At 63.7% G+C, this 15,887-nt stretch overlaps 1 protein-coding gene across 1 annotated transcript in view; it reads right to left on the bottom strand.

Annotated features, from left to right (window-relative positions):
- The window catches only part of LOC102446898 (ankyrin repeat and fibronectin type-III domain-containing protein 1-like), a 256,047-nt gene that overhangs the window by 41,730 nt on the left and 198,430 nt on the right, over nt 1-15,887 (bottom strand). The window contains exon 5 of the mRNA XM_075899031.1: nt 14,028-14,156. Coding sequence (XP_075755146.1) covers nt 14,028-14,156 — 129 coding nt within the window. The remainder of the gene's footprint in view (nt 1-14,027; nt 14,157-15,887) is intronic.

The raw sequence follows: 15,887 nt of genomic DNA on the forward strand, positions 1-15,887 counted from the left end.
GGAGTAAGGGAACTGCAGGAGGAGTTGGTTGTGGCTCAGCAGGGCAAGGCTGCTGCAGAGCCAGAGAAGGGTGAACTGTGGCTTAAGGAAGCTCATAGGGAGGAGAGTCCTGGCAGTGCTTGTAGCAAGCAGTTTGCTGTGACTGAGGGAGGTGACAATGCCTGGCTTGGAAAAGGCATGCAGGAGAAAGCTCTGCCTGTAAAAGGCAGCAGCTTGGTGTGTGAGGCACTTGTTTCGGTGCCTGACAGACAGAATTTGTCTGTTAACAGTGACTCCACTGACTTGGGTTTAGAGAAACCCAGTGTGGATGAGTGTAAAGAGGTCTCAGAGGAACGGAGGGTTGTTCCAGATGAGGCAGGGTAACTGTGGGTGACCAGCTTGCTGGAAAGTCAGTGTGTGTGGGACAGGATTGTTCCCAGGTGAAGGAGGAGAGTGGGAAGTTAGTGTCTCAGATTCAGGAGGAGGACTGTGTAGCTAAGTATGCAGAGCAGGACAGCTGTGTGGTCACTCTCCCTAGGATGCAGGAGATGGCGATTAAGCTCCCATCTCTGGACACGGTGGACACTCATGCTCAATCAGGGAGGTTGATATCTGGTTCCATGTGGAAACAGAGGTTAGAGAGGGACAGAGGAGAGACTTGGGAGTCTACAGCTCACTGCTGTTACCCCACTGAGTGGGGGAAGGGGGAGAATTCCAGGGCCATTGTGAGCCAGGGAGTCACGCCCAGCCAGCCCTTTGTCTTGGTCTGGCCAGAGGTTTCAGGCCTGGAGCCCAGAGGACAAGGGGGAGGGGCAGGACTTGCTTTGGCCAAGAAGATTTGCAGTTTAAACCTGAAGGGCCAAAACTGCAATGGGGGGGTGGGGCCAGAGAAGGGGCCTGACGGAGAATGTCAGTATACACCTGAGATAGGATTGTTCTTGTTACTGATGTTAATTCTTGTAACCACTGTAGTATTGTTGCAGAGACTTGTAAAGGTTTACAATGGGCATGAGCTTATGGAAACACCTTGTAACTTGTCAGGGAACGTGCCCAGTGACAGACTGGACGTAAAAGGACATTGTGATTTTGATATTTCATGGTTAATGCTTGTAACTGATCTTGGAACTTCATACAGGACAAGGAAGGTTCCAGCCAGACGGTGCTGCATGATAAGGGAAACTGAGGCACGCCACCATTTTGTTTTCATGGATAAGTGCAAAAATGCCTACACTATTTGGGATGAGAATACCTGCATTCACACAGTGTTAATTGTTGTTCAGAGAGTTGCCAGAGCTGGCCTGGATAAATTCACTATTTCCTTCAGCTCTGGGCAAAATCACCTGACACACATGGGGATCTTGCTACAAAGGCAGATCCAATTAGTTCTGGGTTTTACCAAGTTTTACCTTGGGATTCTAAGACAATGCAAGGATGTGGTTGTCGCTATAACAGACCTTGCAGTAACGAAGCCTATTTTAGGCAAACTGGGCTCTCGTACACTCACCCAGCTCTGTACTGTTGTTTCTAACATTGGGTAGAACATGTGATGACAAAGAGCCAAAGCATGGGGAGGCCTGTGATGCCCTCAGTGATGTTACCAGCATCACCTCCTGCATCAATTTTGCATTGGGGGTGTCACGTTACTGGATTTTGAGGGGAGCAGCCAGATCACTGCTGCACCCATAGGCGGGGGTGTCGGCCCCAAACATGGTATAAAAGGGGCCATGTGGGGTGTTGAATAGACGCTTACTGTCTGCTGATCCTATGTACGCTAGTCATGGGATTGTATAATGTCTGTGTGTGGAGTTATAAGCATGTACTCTGTGTGGATACTGAATATTTCTCTGCATGTGGTTGAGCACTGGGCAGAGTCCAGCCTACGGACATGCTAATTAGCGGTCTCTGCCCGGGTTCAGGGTCGATGCTGAATGGGGGGTGAGGGATGGAGTTCAGCTCTGCTGTGCAAACCTTGCGGGCAACGGGGATTTGCAGACCCACCCCGGTGGAAACGGACTGGCTTGCCACTTGGGACAGACCTGCAGGCGAGCGCGCACCAGTTCAAACAGCCGCTGCCCGTGACAGCCTCACGCTGCTGGCAGGCAACTTTGCAAACAGGAGGCTAAACGGCAATTTCTGGCAAACACATTATTTCCTAGTGACAGAGCTTGCTGTTCTCCAGGCACCTCCCACAGGCGGAGAGCCCCTCGCAGCCACCAGCGAATTCCTCTGCTCTGCAGCAGAGGAAGGCAGAGCAGTGCTAACCCCATGTCACACAGGGGGAACTGAGGCTCAGCCAGTAAGGTCCAGTCATCTCTAGTATTTCACTTCCCAACGTCCTTTGAAATCAGTGCAAGGTAGGAGCCTAAACTCCTCTGTGAATGTGAGTGTAAGACAAGTGACTTGCCCAGGCTTGCAGAGACAGTCTGGGGCCTGACACCAAGTCACCAGGCTCCTACTTCAGTACCCTAGCCCCAGAGGTTCCCAGCCTGGGGGCTGAGAGCAGGGTCCAGGGGTTTGCAGCTGTGGAAGGGGGCCCTGGCTAGATGGGAGGGGGAGCCGCGGCTAATCCCCATCCCCAATCAGTGAGCGGGGTGAGGAGGCAGCGCAAGGCCAGTGCGAACGCAGGAGCCGCCCCGGTTTCTGCGCTGCTGCTCCTCTTTCCTCCAAACCTGGGTTCGAGGGGCCTGGTCCTGAATGGCTAGTTAAAGCCCAGCTCTCTGAGAGCGGCCCGTGGGAACGTGGCCAGCAGGCGCCGGCGGGGGGCATTTGGCACTCGTGCTGCAGCAGACCAAGTGCAGCGTCACGGCCCCGCTCCATAGAGCCAACTCACCACGTCCCAGCTCGCAGACTCCACGGCTGGGAGGGGGTCGGCAGGGGGAGGAAACCGTGACACGGAGAAGGGAGAGAGACGGGGGGGGGGGGGGTGCTAAGACAAGCAGCAGAACAAAACAGCCCATAAATCATGAGAAGCTGCTGAAATACCCGAACAAATGACCCCAGAGCTTGGCCATTGTTCCTGAGTGACGGCTTAAAGCGCTCCCAGTCGAGACAAAGAGCCTGCAGGGCTGTGTCAGCGCCCCGCCCGCCCCATTCCCCAGGGCCCGCCCCATTCCCCAGGGCCCGCCCCGCCCAGCCTGGCCGCGCCCGCCCCATTCCCCAGGGCCCGCCCCGCCCCGCCTGGCTGCGCCCGCCCCGTTCCCGCAGGGCCTGCCCCACCCAGCCTGGCCGCGCCCGCCCCATTCCCCAGGGCCCGCCCCGCCCCGCCTGGCTGCGCCCGCCCCGTTCCCGCAGGGCCTGCCCCACCCAGCCTGGCCGCGCCCGCCCCATTCCCGCAGGGCCTGCCCCGCCCAGCCTGGCCGCGCCCGCCCCATTCCCGCAGGGCCTGCCCCATTCCCCAGGGCCCGCCCCGCCCAGCCTGGCCGCGCCCGCCCCATTCCCCAGGGCCCGCCCCATTCCCCAGGGCCCGCCCCGCCCAGCCTGGCCGCGCCCGCCCCATTCCCCAGGGCCTGCCCCGCCCAGCCTGGCTGCGCCCGCCCCGTTCCCGCAGGGCCTGCCCCACCCAGCCTGGCCGCGCCCGCCCCATTCCCGCAGGGCCTGCCCCGCCCAGCCTGGCCGCGCCCGCCCCATTCCCGCAGGGCCTGCCCCGCCCAGCCTGGCCGCGCCCGCCCCATTCCCGCAGGGCCTGCCCCGCCCAGCCTGGCCGCGCCCGCCCCATTCCCGCAGGGCCTGCCCCACCCAGCCTGGCCGCATCTGCCCCGTTCCCGCAGGGCCTGCCCCGCCCAGCCTGGCCGCGCCCGCCCGGTTCCCGCAGGGCCTGTCCCGCCCAGCCTGGCCGTGCCCGCCCGGTTCCCGCAGGGCCTGCCCCGCCCAGCCTGGCCGTGCCCGCCCTGTTCCCGCAGGGCCTGCCCCGCCCAGCCTGGCCGCACCCGCCCCGTTCCCGCAGGGCCTGCCCCACCCAGCCTGGCCGCACCCGCCCCGTTCCCGCAGGGCCTGCCCCACCCCGCCCAGCATGGCCGCGCCCGCCCCGTTCCCGCAGGGCCTGCCCCGCCCAGCCTGGCCGCGCCCGCCCGGTTCCCGCAGGGCCTGTTCCGCCCAGCCTGGCCGTGCCCGCCCCGTTCCCGCAGGGCCTGCCCCGCCCCGCCCCACCCAGCCTGGCCGCGCCCGCCCCGTTCCCGCAGGGCCTGCCCCACCCAGCCTGGCCGCGCCCGCCCCGTTCCCACAGCGCCTGCCCCGCCCCACCCAGCCTGGCTGCGCCCGCCCCGTTCCCGCAGGGCCTGCCCCACCCAGCCTGGCCGCGCCCACCCCGTTCCCCAGGGCCTGCCCCGCCCAGCATGGCTGCGCCCGCCCCGTTCCCCAGGGCCTGCCCTGCCCCGCCCAGCCTGGCCGCGCCCGCCCCGTTCCCGCAGCGCCTGCCCCGCCCCACCCAGCCTGGCCGCGCCCACCCCGTTCCCGCAGCGCCTGCCCCGCCCCGCCTGGCCGCGCCCACCCCGTTCCCGCAGGGCCTGCCCCACCCAGCCTGGCCGCGCCCGCCCGGTTCCCGCAGGGCCTGCCCCGCCCAGCCTGGCCGTGCCCGCCCGGTTCCCGCAGGGCCTGCCCCACCCAGCCTGGCCGTGCCCGCCCCGTTCCCGCAGGGCCTGTCCCACCCAGCCTGGCCGCGCCCGCCCGGTTCCCGCAGCGCCTGCCCTGCCCCACCCAGCCTGGCTGCGCCCGCCCCGTTCCCGCAGCGCCTGTCCCGCCCCACCCAGCCTGGCCGCGCCCGCCCCGTTCCCCAGAGCCTGCCCCGCCCAGCCTGGCTGCGCCCGCCCCGTTCCCGCAGGGCCTGCCCCACCCAGCCTGGCCGCGCCCGCCCCATTCCCGCAGGGCCTGCCCCGCCCAGCCTGGCCGCGCCCGCCCCATTCCCGCAGGGCCTGCCCCGCCCAGCCTGGCCGCGCCCGCCCCATTCCCGCAGGGCCTGCCCCGCCCAGCCTGGCCGCGCCCGCCCCATTCCCGCAGGGCCTGCCCCACCCAGCCTGGCCGCATCTGCCCCGTTCCCGCAGGGCCTGCCCCGCCCAGCCTGGCCGCGCCCGCCCGGTTCCCGCAGGGCCTGTCCCGCCCAGCCTGGCCGTGCCCGCCCGGTTCCCGCAGGGCCTGCCCCGCCCAGCCTGGCCGTGCCCGCCCTGTTCCCGCAGGGCCTGCCCCGCCCAGCCTGGCCGCACCCGCCCCGTTCCCGCAGGGCCTGCCCCACCCAGCCTGGCCGCACCCGCCCCGTTCCCGCAGGGCCTGCCCCACCCCGCCCAGCATGGCCGCGCCCGCCCCGTTCCCGCAGGGCCTGCCCCGCCCAGCCTGGCCGCGCCCGCCCGGTTCCCGCAGGGCCTGTTCCGCCCAGCCTGGCCGTGCCCGCCCCGTTCCCGCAGGGCCTGCCCCGCCCCGCCCCACCCAGCCTGGCCGCGCCCGCCCCGTTCCCGCAGGGCCTGCCCCACCCAGCCTGGCCGCGCCCGCCCCGTTCCCACAGCGCCTGCCCCGCCCCACCCAGCCTGGCTGCGCCCGCCCCGTTCCCGCAGGGCCTGCCCCACCCAGCCTGGCCGCGCCCACCCCGTTCCCCAGGGCCTGCCCCGCCCAGCATGGCTGCGCCCGCCCCGTTCCCCAGGGCCTGCCCTGCCCCGCCCAGCCTGGCCGCGCCCGCCCCGTTCCCGCAGCGCCTGCCCCGCCCCACCCAGCCTGGCCGCGCCCACCCCGTTCCCGCAGCGCCTGCCCCGCCCCGCCTGGCCGCGCCCACCCCGTTCCCGCAGGGCCTGCCCCACCCAGCCTGGCCGCGCCCGCCCGGTTCCCGCAGGGCCTGCCCCGCCCAGCCTGGCCGTGCCCGCCCGGTTCCCGCAGGGCCTGCCCCACCCAGCCTGGCCGTGCCCGCCCCGTTCCCGCAGGGCCTGTCCCACCCAGCCTGGCCGCGCCCGCCCGGTTCCCGCAGCGCCTGCCCTGCCCCACCCAGCCTGGCTGCGCCCGCCCCGTTCCCGCAGCGCCTGTCCCGCCCCACCCAGCCTGGCCGCGCCCGCCCCGTTCCCCAGAGCCTGCCCCGCCCAGCCTGGCCGCGCCCCGCCCCGTTCCCCAGGGCCTGCCCCGCCCAGCATGGTCAGTGCCCGCCCTGTTCCTGGAGGGTCTACCCCGCCCAGCATGGCTCGTGCCTGTCCCGTTCCCGGAGGGCCTGCCCCGCCCAGCATGGCCGGCAGCCCTGGGAAGGCTTGTGGGGTTGAGGGAGAGGGGCCGAGACTTGCAAAGCCACCCACGGGGCTGGCTACCCCGTTCCTGCAATGGGCTGTGGGTGTCTCAGCTCTTTGCCTTCTCTGAAAAATCCTGTCTAACCAAAGCTCCTGCGCACGCCCCAAGCCCAGCCAGACCCCCCAGCTGTTTTCCCCTCTCCTTGGTTAAGTCTTCTTGGGAGCTTCAGAATGAAACAGGCCTAAGTCTCGTCTCACGGAACCTCGTGGAAGTCAGGAGGAACGCCCTGAACCCAACGCGCTGCACTGGGAAGAGCAGGGAACTGGCCCACAGCTGTGCTCTGTGTGCAGCCAGGCCTCCGCTACCCTGGGCTGCGAAGGGCAGGGCCGTAGCGACCCGGCTCCTTTCCGGTCTAGCGCTAGCCGAGCTGGCTGGCGAAGGGCCAGTAAGTAGCCCATTGGCCCGGAGGTTATTCACATGAATCACAATGAAAATAAATCTCGGCAGCTCATTCGCTATTTGCAGGAGCCATTTTCAATGTTGTTATTTCGGAAACGGCCACATAAATCAGCCTCCAGCTCGCCGTGCGGTCAGCCCTCTGCAGCGGCCGAGGGCGGGGGGCTGGCGGGGCGCTGCTCCGCACTACGCTCTAGCACAGAGAGAACACGCGCTTCCCTGCGGGTGCTCGTGCCTCGGCCCAAGCGGCGAGGGGGCCCTTCCACCTGCCGCTGCGCAACCCCCGGCATCGCTGCACGGGGACGGTCACAAAACCCTTTCTGCCTCCGAACCAAACCTACAGCGCGGGGCCGGACACGCTGCCCCGGGCGCGCCGGGCAAACCGGCCATTAGCATGCGGCTCTGCGCGAGCCCTGCCCACTCTGCCACCTGCAGGGCCGGCCACCCTTGCCACAGCTGAGTGCTCTGGCTGGCGCTAGCTCTGCGCAGGGGGATGCCCAGGCAGCAGGCCTGCCCAGCCCTGTGCAGGGCACAAGGGGGGAACCTTCTGGCCTTTGCTCCCAGGCAGGCACAATCCAGCCCTGACAAGCATCAGCATCCAGGCTTCTTTACTGCCCTCATCCACAAACGGGGGTCGAGGGTCAGTGACTTGCATGCACAGCCAGGACCTGACCCCAACTCCCCTGCGCTTCTAACCCCTAGACAACACCCTCTCAACGGGGGCCCTCCAACTGCCTGCAGGGGGCTGCCAGGAGGCAGAGCAGAGAGAAATGGAAAACGAGGCCTGTACAGTATTTGTCCTGAAATCGCCTGGAATGAGCTATTCTCAGGGTCCATTACACTGAGGCCGCCTAATGCGAAAAACACGAGAAAGCAGTGGGGAGAAGAGGGAGGAACATAAAGGGATGGGAACCCGAGCAGGAGAGAAGCGACCCGCGGTAACGGGGCAGGGAAGGGCAGGCGGAGGGGAGAGAAGCCGGGTTCAAGAACGAGACAAGAAATAATGGAACAGAAGAGAGTGAGTCGCTGAAAGCGAGCCAAGACAAGCGGAACTGAAAGATGCAAGCCTGGAGCACGGTGAGACGACGAATCGGGGCCAGAGGCTCTACAATGAAGGGGTTCAGACGATCCGTGGCCCGGGAGAAAAGCGCTGTTTGCAGCAGGGCTCTGCTAGGTTTTCAATCTGAGGCTACATCTAGACTGCGACAGTAAGTCGGAAGAAGATAAACTACACGCGGCAATTTGCATCTTTTCCCGCTTTGCTGTCGAAAGAGGCTTTTCTGAAATGTGGTGTCTACACCGTGCCAAATTTCAGAACAACCGGCTCTTTCGACTCAGCCCTTCTGCCTCGTAGAACGAGGTTTCCAGGGATGGCAAAAGAGTGCGTCCGTGTTTCCGAACATTTCTGCGTTCCTTGGGCGCAGTAGTGCTTTTCCAGTATACCTCCGGTATTGCAGAGACGCGCTGCTCTAGACGTAGCCTTAGAAACATCAGCGATGGCAGATCTGTCCCCTCTGGCTTTGCTGGAGGACTCAGTGCACATGTCAGCGGAGGAATGTTTACTTTCTCAGTCCTTGCTGGAGTAGAAGGTGCTGGATCTGTAACAAAGAGAGCGTCCCTCCTATGTGTTGTTTGCTCACTGGACTCAAACGGGCATTACGGGCAGGCAGAAATCAGCTTTCCCTCTCTTGGAACCGGCGCTCTGAGGCAGGATGGCATATTCATAGGTCCCGAACAGAAGGGACTTTGTGGGGAAAAAAAGCCTACAAAAGTCTAATAACGAAGCACTTATTTTAGTAAATAGCAGATGAATGAAAGAAGTGTTTTCTCAACACTCCACTTCCCCCTTCCCCACGTGTCTCAGCAAGTGGAACAGAGCAGGCGTCGTGTCATTACAGCTAAATGCAGGAGCAAAAAACTCGTTTGGCTTGCTTTTGAGAGTACACAAATCCGTGCTGCCCACATAAAGCGCACACTGTGCCCGGAGACCAGCTCGCAATATCGCTGTTCCGCATCTCCCGGGCACGGGGCAGGGACGGCAAGGCAGCTGGATCCTAGCCCCTCCTCAGACAGTGCCTGCCTGTGCGATCTCGGGGGCTGATCTCCACGGGACGGGTGTGTTTAGGTGCCGAGGGGCATTTTCCAAAGCAGATGGGCGCCTGGCCCCTGTTGAAACCACTGCCTGTTAGAAAGAGACCTTCCTCCAACAGCTCAGCCCTCGGTGCCCACTCTTCTGGGTGCTCAGTTTGTGACATTTGGGGCCCGATTTTCAGAGGAGCTACAGAACCGTGGCTCCTATTGTGGGTCTTCAGTAACTCTGAAAAGCAGGCCCTAAGCGGGCTCTTCAAATCAGTGAGTCTCCAGATTGAAAACTGCAGTCTCACAGCGCCTCATTTTCCAGCTACAGAGAACGAGGAGGACAAGACAGCCCCCTCGGACAGAGAGCTGTGAGCAGTAACAATGCGCTGGATCTGCATAGGGCCAGCCCACGTTCACAGGCCTTTCGATCACTCTCATGCGCGTAGATTTGTAAAATCGTCAATTTCACGATGCCAGCAGCTTCATTTAAAGTGTCAGGGCTTTGTCATTGAAGGGGCCTAACCGAAAACCAAGCTGTGGGCGGAGTCGCAAGGTCACTGCAGGGGGGTTGCAGGGCAGCTGCCGGCAACATCGATCCTTATAGAGCTGGGTGCTGCACACGGCCGGCCCGGAGCCCAGCTCTAAGGCGGAGCCACTGCCATCAGCAGCCCAGAAATAAGGCTGGCATGGGATCTGCGCTGCTGCTGGTGGGACAGTGCCTTGTCTCTGGCCAGCCAGCTCTGAAGGCAGCCCAGAAGTAAGGGTGGCAACACCATGGCCCCATACAATAGCCTCACAACTCTCTTTGGATCAGAACCCCCAATCTGAGACACACATCTCCCCGCACAGCGTGTGTAGTGCAGGGTAAAAGTCACAAAAGACCACGTCACTGGAGATGGGGCAGTGTTTCTGCCCAGCCTGCAAAGAGCTGACAATCACTATGGCAACCGAATGACAAACCTCCTGTCAATCAGAGGTATTCCAATGAGCCCCCACAAAAGAGAAACGTTTGTCCCACCACGCGTGCTGGTGTCAGCAGGACTTGGGCAGCAGCAATGCTCTTCTGCACACAAAGCCAGCGCAGCTCCGGGGGCTGGAAATATTTGGCTGGCAAAAGAGCTGACAAATAGGAATCCACGGCCCAGCTTTGGCTCTGTCTACACTGGGCGACCAAAGTGCTGTCACGTCCCTGCTCCGATTAGAAAGTCTTTTCTGCACTCGCACTCGGCTCGCGCGGGGAAGCATTGTCTCTGGGCCGTGATTTTCCAGGCTCGAGCAGGTTCTGCACTGGATGGATGGAGAGGAGCCCTAAATATCTGCACGGGTTTGAAAGTAAATTAGATTCTTGTACCGGAATAATCTGCTGGCTGCAGCTCCCGGGTGTCTTACTGAACCAGAGCAGCAGCGGACGGGTTAGGGGAAGGTCCAGCCGATGCCCTACACATCCATTGCCACGGTTAGGGGCTCGGTCATAGCACTGGTTCGACAGACTGCTCCCCGAGACGTGGGGCGCTTTACAGTTACACTGGCTTGGCATAATTCCAGGGTTTTGTTACAATTTCGACGGATAATATCGATGTTCGTATTAAGCATTTTTCTATTGTTTGCAATTGATATTTTTACAATTAGACCAAATTACAGGGTTTAATTATTTTCTTCTATTTTTATTGATTTAATTCTTCATGGTTGAGAGAAAGACCAGGAAGGTGGGTCAGACAATTATTTACTGACAGTAGATGTTGAGATTCAAAAAAGGAAAAGGCTTTATAACCATTAAACCATAAACTGTCGGCATCGAGTCAAACCATATAGAGCAAATGTCCTTAAATCAAACTCTGGCTGTCCTCAAGCAGCATTTCCTTTACTTGGGCTCTGTGTGTTTCAATTAGCGATAGACATGTTTGTGGGGAAATTGATATTTGCTGACATTTATCAATAAAAATCTCTCCCTTCCCAGCTTATGCATAGGGCAATGCCCAGGACTTTGAGGGCTGTTCCTTGGCTAGAAAGGTCAGAATACGTTCCGGCAGGAATGAAGTCTGAATGTTGGGCTGTCTTTCTTTTCACACTTGACTACTGAATACTAGAGCTTGGTGAATTTTTTTACCCAAAATATTTTTTCAGCAAAACCCCAGCTTCATCAATACTGGAATGGTTCATAGATTCTTGCCAGTTTTGATTCAGTCGAAACCCAAAAGCACCCTAGCATTTTGAAAAAAAAATCTCAATTTTCTTTCAACGTTTTTCTAAATGAAATATTGTACATTTTTGGTTCAAAATTGCTTTTTTTTTAAAAACTTCCTTTACTTTGATTAAAAACCATTTAAAAATGGGCAAAATTGACACAAGCAGTTTTGTTCACTCCAGAACAATTTTCTGATGTTTGGCTTTTCCAAATATTTTCATTTTGGAGTTGCCCCAAAACATTTCTTTCCCCCACCCCGGTGAAGCCCTGTTATTCACGCTGCTTGATAGAAGCCTGGGCCTTGCAAAGGAAGGGGAAGAAGCAAAGTGCCCAGCTGTGATGCCGAAGACGGGTGTTTTGGGAAGGCAAACTCTTGACTACAGAGTTTTTCTCGGATATCGGAGGCATCCCGGAAAAAACTCTGTCACATTCAAGGAACAGGTCCGCTCTTCCGAATTTTTTTCGGAAGAGCAGATGCATTTTTCGGCATCCCTGTAAACCTCGTTTTACGAGGAAGAAGGGATGTTCTGAAAAAGGGGTTTTCCCCGACATTTGGCCCAGTGTAGACGGAAAAGCCAAATGTCGGAAAAGCCTTTTCTGAAAGAAGAAGTGGAAAATGATGCGCACGTTGCAGTTTGCAATTTGCGTATCGTTTTCCAGAAGAACTGTGTAGTCTAGACACAGCCTCAGTGTAGAGGCCTGGGAGAAGAGCACAAAGGGGCCCAGATGTGATGCCCAAGATGGGTGTGTTGGGAAGCCATTAGCGACCCCTTCACGAATGGAGTCGGTGCCCTCCTACCGTAGCACAGCCTGATTCCCGCAGCTCTCGCTGACCACCTCTGCCCCTTGCCTGGGCAGTGCTGGGAGTCAGACTGTGCCCATCTCTCTGGGAGCACGTTGGGGGTGGACAGGGCGGACGGTGGGAGCCGCGGGTGTTGCAAGCAGGAACGGAGGAGGATTGTCCAGACACCAGAACCCCACAGGCGGGGACACCAGAGACATTCTCGTTTTGGCCTCCCCGTGCTCTCCAAGGGGCTGCGCTTGGCAAGTTCTACCAGGGGTGAGTCGAGCCCCCGGCTGCCTCACAAGCCCCTGGGAAAGGTAATCGTCCGGTTCTCGCGCCACAAGGCACTTCGCACCCCCGGAATGACCCTCCAGCGCTCCAATGGAACCATGCTCAGACGCGGGCGGTGAACGGGCCGCAAAGGGGCGGCGGGCATTGGGCCTGGCCTCTTCCCTTCGCTATGAGAGCCAGAGAGGGGCTGACCGGGGCTTCGGGGTGTATTTGAAATCCAGGCCTGGCCTCCTTTGGTCTATGCCAGGTGGCGGAAGGGCCTGGGCCGGAGAGCGAGGGGAGCGGCAGCTGAGCGCTTGCACAGCAAAGGGGCTTCAGTCCGGTTGTTTGAAACTCGGTGGATTTTGTTACAGCAGTGAGGCCGCCTGTTGGAAGGGTGGGCCCGCTCCTTCCCGGGGGCGTTGCAGCTGGCAGTACGTGGCCCACAGATCTCCAGCCCCAGCAGGGGCAAAACAGACTTGCTAAGGGTTTGTTTCCCGTTCCAATGGCCTGGGGAACAGTCGAGGCACAGTCCCCTTGGGCCCAAGCCCTTCCGCAATGCGCAGAGGACGGTGCGATGCGCTGCCCCAGACAACTCGCCAGGACACACGAGCCGGGGACAAAGCCTTGCCACCTCCCAGGGGGCCGCAGTCTCAGAATAAAGCGGGAGCCCTGCACGCGAGGCTCGGGGCACCCCTTTGTACTGCCACAGCGTAGACCAAGACTCCCAACCCCCCTCTTGCGGAGGGGGAACGAGACCCCGTGAAGCGAAGTCACTTACCTAGTGCGAGCCCACAGCAGAGCTAGGAGCAGGTCCCAAGCCTCCTGACACCCTGCACCATGCTCTAACCAACAGGCAACCTGCCCCTAACACTGCAGCCTGCTCCCGTTTCTATACCTCGGTGGGAGGCTGGCTGACCAGGTGCCAGGGGCGCTGATCCCTAGACAGCTGGTGCAGGGAGCCGCCTGTGGAATGAAGGGGTGGAAGCCGTGGGCACAGAGCCCCACGTGGCTTCTGCTTCCTGCTCTGCCCCTCCAGCGCTCGCCACGGCAGGCGTCCAACGCCGGCCCCCTGCTCCCTAGCCCCGGCCCGAGGGCTCCACGGCGGCACCTGGGCCCTGGAGGCGCCGACGCCGGGCAGGGAGCGTGGCTGCTCGCTCCCAGCCAAGCGCTCTCCGAACCAAACCTTGTGCTGAAGCGGCGGCCGGCACCCTCCTCTGCCTGCCCCCTGCTCCCTAGGAGAGCCACGGCCCGGCAGGAGCCCAGCGCCGACTCGACCCGCTAACCTCTGCAGGCGGCTCGCCCCGCGGGGCAGGGACCTGCCCTCCTGTGGGCCCCTGCGGCCCCTCCCGGCAGCCGCTGAGTTCTCTGCCCCACACACCACAAGGGCCTGTGGGGGGGCGTCTCTCTGCCCCACACACCACAGGGGCCTGTTGGGGGGGAGTCTCTCTGCCCCACACACCACAGGGGCCTGTTGGGGGGCAGTCTCTCTGCCCCACACACCACAGGGGCCTGTTGGGGGGGCGTCTCTCTGCCCCACACACCACAGGGGCCTGTGGGGGGGCGTCTCTCTGCCCCACACACCAGAGGGGCCTGTTGGGGGGGAGTCTCTCTGCCCCACACACCACAGGGGCCTGTTGGGGGGGAGTCTCTCTGCCCCACACACCACAGGGGCCTGTTGGGGGGGCAGTCTCTCTGCCCCACACACCACAGGGGCCTGTTGGGGGGGCGTCTCTCTGCCCCACATACCACAGGGGCCTGTTGGGGGGCGTCTCTCTGCCCCACACACCACAGGGGCCTGTTGGGGGGAGTCTCTGCCTGACGGGCTGGGGAGAGCCTGGGGGGGGCAGGTCCCTTTTGCCTCAGGCTAGGCAGGGTGTGTGGGTCGGGGAGGGGCCCGTCTCACCCGCGGGTGCCCCTGAGACCCCGCAGAGCAGCTCCTGCGAGGGGCGCCCAGAGCTGTGTGGCCAGCGCGCTGGGGTGCGAAGGGGCAGCCCCACCCCCTTTCTGTGCAGCGGCTGCGGGGGTCTCAGCCCACCCCAAAGTGCCCGGCCTGCAGGGCGCCCGGCCTGCAGCTCTTACCAGTCGATGCTCAGAGACCGGGGCCGGGAGGCGGGCTGCTCGGCCGAGGCATGCCCAGCTTTCCTCCTCTTCTCCTGCTTCTGCTTCACCGACAAGCGGTGGGCAAACCTGGAGAGGCCGCCCTCCGACCTGGGGGGAAAGGAGAGGGGTCAGCGCCCCGCAGCACCTCGGGCCAGGGCGCGGGGCAGGGGGAGCCGCACAAATTCTCTCGCTTGGCTCTGCCCAGCCCTGCGGGCGCCAGTGGCGAGCCGGGGTCCTCCCTGACACCGAGCCAGAGCTCGCCGCCAGCCCGGACGCGCGGGGGCAGGGACCGTGTCCCCGGACCCTCTGCCGCACACTGTGCCTGGCTCGGCTGGGCAGCAGGAGCCGGGGGGGCGAGAGACTCCCACCGCCCAGCCGCTGAGACACCCTCCTTGCCACGGCGAATCCGCTCGGCGGGCGGCACGAGAGCCAGCGCGCCCGCCGCTGCCGCCCCCGCAGGGAGGGACTGTGGTCCGGGGGCCCTGGGGCGGAGCCCGTCCCACTGCTCGGCAGCACGGTCCGTGCCAGCCGGGGGCTCAGCAAGGGTGGGTGGGTGGGTGGGTGGGTGGACGGGCGGGCGGGCGGGCAAGGCGCCCCGCAGCCACACCACCACCGCGAGAAGGCCCAGCGTGCCCAGCCTGGGGCTGGCACACAGGCCCGCCAGCCCGACCTCCCACAGGGCCAGCCCGCCTCACGCTTGCCCACGGGGCCCGTGCACCGCCCGCTCTCCCACGGGGCCAGCCCGCCTCACGCTTGCCCACGGGGCCCGTGCACCGCCTCCTGTCCCGCGGGGCCAGCCCGCCTCACGCTCTCCCGCAGGGCCCGTGCACCGCCCGCTCTCCCACGGGGCCAGCCCGCCTCACGCTCGCCCATGGGGCCCGTGCACCGCCCGCTCTCCCGCAGGGCCAGCCCGCCTCACGCTCGCCTACGGGGCCCGTGCACCGCCTGCTCTCCCACGGGGCCAGCCTGCCTCACGCTCTCCCGTGGGGCCCGTGCACCGCCCGCTCTCCCACGGGGCCCGCGCACCGCCCGCTCCCCCGCAGGGCCCGCGCACCGCCCGCTCTCCCGTGGGGCCAGCCCGCCTCACGCTCTCCCGCAGGGCCCGTGCACCGCCTCCTGTCCCGCAGGGCCAGCCCGCCTCACGCTCGCCCACGGGGCCCGTGCACCGCCCGCTCTCCCACGGGGCCAGCCTGCCTCACGCTCTCCCGCAGGGCCCGTGCACCGCCCGCTCTCCCGCAGGGCCAGCCCGCCTCACGCTCTCCCGCAGGGCCCGTGCACCGCCCGCTCTCCCGCAGGGCCAGCCCGCCTCACGCTCGCCCACGGGGCCCGTGCACCGCCTGCTCTCCCACGGGGCCAGCCTGCCTCACGCTCTCCCGTGGGGCCCGTGCACCGCCCGCTCTCCCGCGGGGCCAGCCCACCTCACGCTCGCCTATGGGGCCCGTGCACCGCCTGCTCTCCCACGGGGCCAGCCCGCCTCACGCTCTCCTGCGGGGCCTGTGCACCGCCCGCTCTCCTGTGGGGCCAGCCCGCCTCACGCTCTCCCGTGGGGCCCGTGCACCGCCTGCTCTCCCACGGGGCCAGCCCGCCTCATGCTCGCCCGTGGGGCCAACCTGCCTCACGCTCTCCCGCGGGGCCAACCCGCCTCACGCTCTCCCGCGGGGCCAGCCTGCCTCACACTCTCCCACGGGGCCGGTGAGGAAACAACAGAACTCAGGGGTGGGGCTGTGAACATTGACCAGGTCCCTGTGCCATAGGGCTCCAGCCACCAGCAATTTTAGAGAACAGCACCTCCGAGGATCCATCCCCAAAATGTACCTGTGGCCCTTCAACTACAGCACA

The sequence above is a fragment of the Pelodiscus sinensis genome, chromosome 16, assembly GCF_049634645.1.
Source record: "Pelodiscus sinensis isolate JC-2024 chromosome 16, ASM4963464v1, whole genome shotgun sequence".
NCBI lineage: Eukaryota > Metazoa > Chordata > Testudines > Trionychidae > Pelodiscus > Pelodiscus sinensis.